The sequence below is a fragment of the Arachis duranensis genome, chromosome 4 (assembly GCF_000817695.3).
Source record: "Arachis duranensis cultivar V14167 chromosome 4, aradu.V14167.gnm2.J7QH, whole genome shotgun sequence".
Lineage (NCBI taxonomy): Eukaryota > Viridiplantae > Streptophyta > Magnoliopsida > Fabales > Fabaceae > Arachis > Arachis duranensis.
This window is the reverse complement of record NC_029775.3, coordinates 83,348,144-83,357,554: the sequence shown is the minus strand read 5'-3', so window position 1 is coordinate 83,357,554 and position 9,411 is coordinate 83,348,144. Positions and strand designations below refer to the sequence as shown.

Here is a 9,411-nt window from a genome sequence, read left to right as displayed (position 1 = left end):
CAAGGATGAATCTAAAATCGGATCTAGGCAGCTTAAAAGTATAGTTTGATTGACATAGGCAGATCATTTATTGCAAAGAGAAAGTTATTTATTTATTTATGGATTGTGATTTTAGGATTATCCTAATTTGAAATGAAATGACAAATGAGCAAAGCATACAGATGGGACGGGTTTGGGTTTGAAACAGGAATTAGATGGGGTTTTGATGTAAGTACACAGCCCCTTATGTTTATCCAATGATGAGGACCACCATTGCATACTTATGATGTCTATTTAAAAATATAGAGCTTTCCCTCAGAGTTCTAGAAAGACCACTGGACCATTTACTATCATTCTCCCTTCACAAATCTTCATATTGTTATTGCCTTGCTGGATTGCCTTGTTATTTTGGCGGGTAGCATTTCAACAAAACAACTATATATATATATGAACCTCTAAGGGGGCCGAATACGAATACCGAATGAATGAATGAACGAATGAATGAGTCGTAGCATCATCAGAAGAGAGAGAATTTAATACAACAATATGGGTGGAGTTGCTTGGACTGAAGAAGAGGATCACTTGCTTAAGAAATGCATACAACAATATGGTGAAGGCAAATGGCATAGGGTTCCTCTATTGGCTGGTAAACTCAATTCAACTACCTTTCTTTTACTTATTTCTTCATATTATTTGTTAGTTTTCTTCCGTAAAATATGATTATATTTTTAATATGTCTTCTATACAAGAATTTTTTGAATTTTCGTAGAGTTTACATAAATTTTCTTTTTTTTTTTTTGTTTATTTCGTTTTGATCGAAAGAAAAGATCGAGGAAATCATGCTATATATAACGGTGTAGCGATGATTTGTTCAATATTGGAATTTGCTTATGTCTTATTCAAGAAAGTTCAACTCCCACTAGAAGAGTACTAATAGAATAGAGAATGATTATAGGCTATAGTTTTTTATTCCTTCACAAGATTATCAGAATTTCATTTCAATATTATGATTTAAGGAATCATGACACAATATTTTCTGTCTATTAAAAAATTGATGTTAAGTCAAAAGCTGGTCCAATAACATATATACATGAACTCTATGCATACAAACAAGACTGTTCAAATAATAGTAAAAGCATAGTACCATTTTAGGGAGAACTTGGGTTCTATTACTTTTGGAAATAAGATAAAAAGTTTTGGCATCCATGAAAAAATAGTTATTAAAATCATTCCAACATGTGGGTCAAGAATTAATTTTTAAATCTTTTAATCATATAAGTTGAGATATTATATCACAAAATCAATTATAAACAATTAAACATCAACTATATATATAAAAACAGCTTCATATATAGGTTGGTGGATGAGTGCTGGGCGTGCTCCCCCTCCCTATTCTAGAAGTCCCAAGATTGCATTAAGAATTTCATAATTTCATTCACGCCCCCTGCTCCTCTATGTGCACGTTTCAGTATTTCACCCCTCCGGTTCACGTTAATTTCTAAGGATTTGACCAGCTTTAATGCAACTCCAGTCTGATTAGGTATCCAACTTAATAGACCGACCCGATGGAATTGAGTTTAATAATTAAGCCCGAATGCTAGAGGAACTTCTAAAATTTATTGTTTTTATCCATCACGCTAGAGGAACTTTTAGAATTTATTGTTTTTATCCATGAGTAAGTTATCTGCGTCTAAAAATATGGGATAAATTATGTTGTGAATTATTAGACTAAAAGAATTGAATTAATAATTAATTGATAATAAAAAAATAATAAATTCTAATAACTTTTTAGTATTTTTTATTTTATTTAATATTTATTAACTATTACTAGAATAATTATATAGTGTTGTACGTGATAAACGTATAATTGTAGATATTATATATCTGTGTGATACAATAATATTATATGAGTAAATTATTTTGATAATCAAATTAAATTAAATTGGTCTGTTTATTAATATAATAAAAATCAGTTGAAGAAAAAAAGGACATAAAAAGAAAAATAATTTATTCACCCGTATTTTTCATATACAAAATAGTAGATATTAAATTAAATAAAGCAACCTGCAGGAATATAATCTCTCTTGCATTATTGTTAAATATTTACGCAGAAGATTCATACCGAGGAACTAAGTGGAGCCTAAACTAAAAAGGAATGCACGGTTATTAATATTTTCATCCGATAAGTGACTGATGATTAAATAGATCACCGTGTTTGAGAACTTTCAAAAATTTGATTAATTTTTACATTAAAAAGAAAATATTCAGTAAAATTTCAAGAGATATAATACTTTTTCCATTGATAAATTCTTGAATGCAAAATTTGTGAATTGAAGGTCTAAACAGGTGCCGAAAGAGCTGCAGACTAAGGTGGCTGAACTACCTTCGTCCTAACATAAAAAGAGGAAATTTTGCAGAGGAAGAAGTGGAGATGATTGTTAAACTCCACAAATTATTGGGAAATAGGTAACTCTTAATTAACACTCTAATCTTTTAATACCATGTTCATTGCAACAAGAAGGACATCAAACTATAGAAATAATTTTGAGTCCCTCACAACTGATTTTCTTTCTAAAATTAATTTCCTAAGAGGAAGTTTAATGAAAATCTCATTTGATCACTGATTGTGGCTCATCTATAAAAAAAAAAGTAACTTTACATTACATCATTGTTTATCTGATAAATATATAGTGAATATAGACTATAGATATTTTTCTCTTTATATATTTGATTGATTCTACGACAGAATTTTCTAAACTTGAGTTTATTTTATTCAAAAACTATCTAACTGTTACTCCAAGATTCCCTTCTCTTTTTTTTTTTTTGACAAAAAAGACTAATTTTAATCTTAAATGTATCGTATTATTTGATTTAAAATTTCCATTAGATAAAAGAATTAAATTTTTTTTGCAATAATATTATTTAAAGAGTTAGAAATTATTAAATTAAAAATTATTTTACATCATTTTCTCAACACTCTCCCTCCTTTATTTTATTTTTGTTAACTTAAAAAAATCAATCAACACCTCTTTTTCATTCTCTATTTCTTGGTCCCCCTAACCAGAGGCGGAACCAAAGGGGACCAGCAGGCTGCATGGTTCCCCACAAGGTAAATTACTAGTTTCATAACTATGGTTCATAACAAAAGAATTCTTGCAGTTCAGTTAGTTCTGTATTCATTATTCATGCCAAGAAGGTCTTTGTTCCTCATTTTAACATTTGTTTATTTATAAATAATGATATATCACCAATAAAATTTATTAATTTGGCCAACTTTAAACATTATATAAAATTCTAAACTATAAATTCTAATAATATAAAAATAAGATATTGGTTCAAAAAAATGTTGACTCTTAATTTTTTTTATTTATGAATAATTACTCAAATTAAATTTTGAAACTTTTAAAATTAAACACTTTAATTCTTTAGATTTTAAAATACAAAAAACAGTTTCTAATATTTATTTCTATTAGACAATACAGTTTAGTTTCTCTCCAATTTACTTAAAACAGTTTGTAAAAAATTTTAAAAATTCCAAAAAATCGTTTCAAAAATAAACGTTAGAAATTCTTTTATGTATTTTAAAATCTAAGAGACTAAAGTGTCTGATATTAAAAACCTAAGGACTAATTTGAATAATTCCTCTTTATTTATTTTCTATCAAGTAGTATGAAACCAATTGAGGCTTGAGGCTAATTTTCCGTAACTTAAGTTCTAACTTTGATTTTGCAGCTTCTAGTTCTTATGTTGTAGTGCTTAATCTCTGGTGATTCAGCCTAACACGCATTTTCCTTTTAAGGTGGTCACTGATTGCAGGAAGGCTGCCGGGAAGGACTGCCAACGATGTGAAGAACTATTGGAATTGTCATCTGAGCAAGAAACTGAATGCAATGGAAGGCGAAGACAGATCACAAGCGACTAAAAATGTTGAAGTGATAAGGCCACAGGCTAGAAACATTGGCACTTCAAGCTCCATGAAGCGAAGAAGGGGAATTCAGGGCGAGTCATCATCGCCGATCGAGAGCGATTTACTTGCTCAACAAGAAATCAGTGGCATGTCGTCCACAATGTCGTTTGATGCCGACGGACAAAGCCATCATAACATGCTAGAATCGCAGCTAGAAAACAACATATACTCATGCTTGGAGCAGCAGGACATTGTTGGTGAGTTGCCTATGGATTTCCGATTCGAAGGAGGAGTTGAAGAGATCATCAACGCCGGCGAAGGGAGCAGCGGCCAGTGGGATTGGGATGACTTGCTGTTAGACATGGATCTATATAAAGATTTTGCGACTAATTAGAGCACCACACCACTCTCTCTGTTGTTGTTCTTGTTATACGCAATTATTAGTTGCATATCAATATATCAAATTAAAGTTGAATGTGTTCAAGGAGAAATTGGTAGCCAACTAGGTGCACTTTCCAATTCTCTTGAACTTGCTATTATTCCGCCTTGGATGGAATATGAATATCATCATAACAAGTAACATAAGTGCAAAAGTTTTATAAAGGTAGAGCATAGGTTAGCATTAATTATTTCTCTCCCTCTCTCTATGAGTAACGACATGCATAACAGATTAAAAGTGCTAGCTGTGGGGTTCGAACCCACGCGCACTTATGTGCAGAAGATCTTAAGTCTTCCCCCTTAACCTCTCGGGCAAACTAGCTTGACGATTTATGTCTAATCTATTTTATATATAAAAACGATAAACATGATAAAATATGCAAAATTATAAGAAACAATTTACTTTTAGTGCTGCTTTTGGTTTAAGTTCCTGTTTTGGTGTATAGTATAATTTTAATGTAACTAAAAAAATTGGAAAAACCTTACATTAGTTTTAAGCTTAGGTATATGGTTTAGGGCACATCTCGTCACCTCAATATTATTTTAAGTTTAATTATTATATATTGATAGTAAAAAAATTACATTAGTTAATTAGATGTATATATTAAATTTTTAAAATAGTAGATACTATATGATTAGAGAATTGGCAATAATAATAATAATTTTAAAAATTAATAATGTGATTGAGAAAGTAATTATAATTAAGTTGATTTAATGAATGAAACAAAATAAATTAGAAAACACCCTAAAAAAAGCCATATCATTTTTATCCTTAAATGCAAAAATTTGATCTTAATTATATAGAATAAACTATTAAAATGATACTCAAAAGTTCACATCTCTTAACAAAAATAACTTTAAAAAATACAAATGATAAATAAGTTTTCGAAAGATTTAAAACATTATAAAAATAACTACATATAAAATATATATTTTAGAAAAAATATATATTTTATTTCAAGTGAATTTTGTTTAAAAAATTTTTATTGTGAATGATCACATTTTTTGAAAAAAAAAAATTAGAGATCAAATTTTGTTCCAAATATTTTTGTGTACTTTTTAATTTTTTTTAAAAATTTTGCCACAAAAATTTGGATCAAATGGATAATCTATTTGTTAAATATAAAATTTTTTGTCATTTATAAAAAATATAATATTTATTAATTATTTTTATTACATTTTTAAATCATTTAAATTTTAAAAATTTTTTATCGTGTGCATCTTTAAGAATTATTTGTATTAGTAATATAAATTTTTAGGTACTATTTTAATCGTTTATTCTAATTATATATAATAGGTAAATATAATAGGTAACATATAGATACATAATAAATATATATGTGTTTTTTAAAAAATAAGAAAGAAAGAAAGAAAGAAAGAAAGAAAGAAAGAAATCAACATATGAAGGATAAACTAAAAGCAAAATTAAGGAAAAAGGAGGTGCATTAATAGTAGTTATCTTATGGGTGTACAAATATATGAAAGTGGAGTGCAGTATTTTTACTATTTTAACCATATTTAATTTAACAACAAAATTCTAAATTTGACATAACACAAAAAAATAGTTAATTGAAAGAAAAAAAATTAAAATGTCAAAAGAAAATATTTACAAAAGCGTATTTGTAGTACGAAATAATACAGATATAGATATAGATATAGATAAAAACAGACAAATATGTGTGTAAATGTATGGATGTGGGAGTTAGTATGTGCATATATATGGACATGTGTGTGTGGGTGGGTGTGTGCGTGTGTACGTGAACATTGACGTGTGTATGCGTGAGATTTTGCGCGTTTTTAAAGTATTTGTGAGTTTTGGAGAGATTTTTAGATTCTCAGAAAATTCTAATGACACAAGTATGTTTTTCGGATATCAACAAATCGAATGCGACCTGACATATTATAGGAGCACTCGACCTTGAGGTTGATACTCACGTTAGTTAAATTTTTTAATTTTAGTTTCTCAAGAGAATTGAAGCATGTAATTTTCCAGAAGAAAGATGAATAGAAAACAGGGACATGATGATGATGTATACAAGCTAGATAGTGAAAATTAAGAAAGAACTTAGGGCAACTTAGTAAAGAAGAAAATACAGTAAAGTAAAACAGAATTATGAGAAATATGTATTACACATTTTTTCATTTTGAAAGCAAGGACTTCCTATTTATACTATGACTCATATTAACAGAGTCTTGTTTTTCTTGACCTGCATTAGCACTATTATTCAAATTTATCTTAGTGTCCACTACATTTTTTACACTCCTCTCAAACTTATGATTGGTCTTGAGACCACTCTAAGTTTGTACTTGTCTTTTTGAGCTTATCAAAGGTTGCTGCTGACAAGGGTTTAGTCAATATATCAGCAATCCGCTCTTGACCTAGGATATGGACCATATGTAGTTCATTGCTTTTGATCTTGTCTCGAACAAACTGTATATCAAGTTGAAAGTGCTTAGTTTTGTCATGTAACACTGGATTGGAAGCAAGCATTACAGTGCTTAAATTGTCATAGAAAATTATTGGAGATGTTTGAAGTTGAACTTTCAATTCGAGCAACATGTTCATGATCCAAACTGTCTCTACTACACACGCTGCAAGGCTTCAAAATTCAGCCTCTGGCGAGCTCCTACTAATAGTGATTTGCTTCCTACAATACCAAGACACAAGATTAGATCCTAAAAAAATGCAAAACTCAGTTACTGACTTGCGGTCTTCAAAGTCTGATGCCCAATCAGCATCAGCGAATCCATATAATCTGAAGTCTGTATTCTTATGAAAGAGTAATCCTTGTTGCTTAATGCCTTCAAGATATCGAAGAACTCTCTTTAGAGCCTTCCAATGTGCAAGCAAGGGTTCATGCATAAACTAGCTAAGCTTGCTCACAACGAAGAAAATGTCCGGTCTAGTTATTGTGAGATAATGAAGACTTCCAACAACAGATCTATATAGTCTTGGATCCTCAAATTCTTCTGAACCTGTAGTCAACAGCTGAAGAGATAATATCATGGGAGTTGGCATTGCACTTGCCTCTCCCAAGTTTAATTTTGAGAGTAAATCCTTCACATATTTTGTTTGAGATAAATGAATATGTCCTACAGTAGTTCTTCTAAATTCAACATCTAGAAAATAGCTCAGTTCACCTAGATGCTTTCTATATTTAAAGTTTTAATCATCAAGTCAATTTGAGTTGAATCACTCCCTGTAATAATCATGTCATCTACATAGCATAGAAGATATATGACATGATTAGAAGTGTATTTCAAAAATAAAGAGGCATCTTATTTTGTAGTGGTAAAGCTAAATGTTTCTAGAGTTTTGTTCAAATTTAGGAACCATTCTCGTGGTGCTTGCTTCAGACCATATAAGGATCAGTTTAGTTTACACACTAAGGTTTCAGAATTGACTTCAAAACCCCTGGGCTACTGCATATAAATAATTTGAGATAAATCTCCATTCAAGAATGGGTTATTAAATCAAATTGTCGAATAATCCAACCTTTGGATAAGGCTAAGCTTAGCACAATTCTCACAGTAATAGGCCTAATCACTGGACTAAAAACCTGGTCAAAATTAAAATCTTCACTTTGTCCAAAGTCTTGTGCAACTAATTGTGCTTTGTATTTTTGACAGATCCATCATGATTCTTTTTAGTAGTGAAAATTCATTTAGAGCCTATTATTTTAGCATGAGGTGGTGGCAACACTAGGTTTCAGGTATTAGTTCTTATAAGGGTATTATATTCTTTTTTCATAGCCTCACACCAGTGTGGTATAGTGAGAGCAGTAGCTACAATTTTTGGTGGTCTTTTTTTTCAGATTTTTCATCACTATGTTTAGTTAGAAAAATATTGGATTTAGACTTGCCTGTCTTAGATCTGGTGTTCATAGGGTGGACATTAATGTATGGTAGAATGGAATAATTTTGTAGTACACTATGACTGTATTGTGAGCTATCACAGGATAACTGACTCTCTATAGTAGAACCAGGAATATGGGTTTCATAATGCAGAATTGAAGGAGAAACTTGATCAGAGAAAATTCTATATTAGAGCTAGTGTTAGTACTATTACTCGACTTATGAATAGTTGAATTATGGGAGGGCTGATCATGAGAGAGTGTTTGTGTAAGTAAGCATATGTTGGTATAGTAGGAATAGTCTGAAAAGAACTCTAATTAACGAAATTATTATTAGTACTAGTCTTCGTATACCATAAGTCATTAGATGAATTTACAAATAATTCTTTATATGAAAATATAGATTCATCAAAGACAATATGTCTACTAATAAATACCTTACTAGTGGGTGACAAGCACCTATAACCTTTGTGATTGGCTGCATATCCCAGAAAAAAGACATTTGTGAGATCTATAATCAAACTTATGTCTGTTATAAGGTCTCAGCAGTGGATAACATGTGCTGCCAAAAATTCTGAAATGTTGATAATCAAGAATTTGATTAAATAACAATTCATATGGTGTCTTAACTTGGAGAACAGGAGTAGGTAATCTATTAATTAAGTATGTAACAGTAATTACTGCTTCATCCCAAAAGGTAAGGGGAAAGGAAGCTGTGGAAAGCATTGCCAAAGCTATTTCTATAACATGGCGATGCTTTCTCTCAACCTGATAGCGCGAAATTGTGATCAATACTTTTCACAAATCAAATAATCCCCAGTAATGAATCCAAAAATTTGGTGTTCAATACCATGGCATAAACACAACTTCGCACAACTAACCAGCAAGTGTACTGGGTCGTCCAAGTAATAAACCTTACGCGAGTAAGGGTCGATCCCACAGAGATTGTTGGTATGAAGCAAGCTATGGTCACCTTGTAAATCTTAGTCAGGCAAACTCAAATAGGTATGGTGATAAACGCATGAAACATAAAGATAAAGATAGAGATACTTATGTAATTCATTGGTAGGAATTTCAGATAAGCGTATGAAGATGCCTTTCCTTCCGTCTCTCTGCTTTCCTACTGTCTTCATCCAATCCTTCTTCCTCCTTTCCATGGCAAGCTTAAGCAAGGGTTTCACCGTTGTCAGTGGCTACCTCCCATCCTCTCAGTGGAAATGTTCAACGCACCCT

At 30.8% G+C, this 9,411-nt stretch overlaps 1 protein-coding gene and 1 non-coding gene across 2 annotated transcripts; one reads left to right on the top strand and one right to left on the bottom strand.

Annotated features, from left to right (window-relative positions):
* The first annotated feature begins 486 nt into the window (after positions 1–486).
* LOC107484790 (transcription factor MYB113-like) lies at positions 487–4,425 on the top strand. Its single transcript, XM_016105330.3, has 3 exons — positions 487–625; positions 2,316–2,445; positions 3,779–4,425. Exons 1-3 carry the CDS (start codon positions 526–528, stop codon positions 4,278–4,280), a joined length of 732 nt encoding a protein of 243 aa, XP_015960816.1. The 5' UTR covers positions 487–525; the 3' UTR covers positions 4,281–4,425.
* Positions 4,426–4,563: 138 nt separating this feature from the next.
* Positions 4,564–4,646, bottom strand: TRNAL-UAA (transfer RNA leucine (anticodon UAA)). The gene has a single exon. It is a non-coding gene; the product is annotated as a tRNA-Leu (tRNA).
* Between the last annotated feature and the right edge of the window lie 4,765 nt (positions 4,647–9,411).

What these genes read in the sequence shown, in the direction of transcription:
- LOC107484790 (XM_016105330.3), top strand. Translation starts at nt 526, where the DNA reads ATGGGTGGAGTTGCTTGGACTGAAGAAGAGGATCACTTGCTTAAGAAA. An exon ending in TAGGGTTCCTCTATTGGCTG is followed by an intron (nt 626 to 2,315) that starts GTAAACTCAATT and finishes TGTGAATTGAAG; the next exon opens with GTCTAAACAGGTGCCGAAAG. An exon ending in CACAAATTATTGGGAAATAG is followed by an intron (nt 2,446 to 3,778) that starts GTAACTCTTAAT and finishes TTTCCTTTTAAG; the next exon opens with GTGGTCACTGATTGCAGGAA.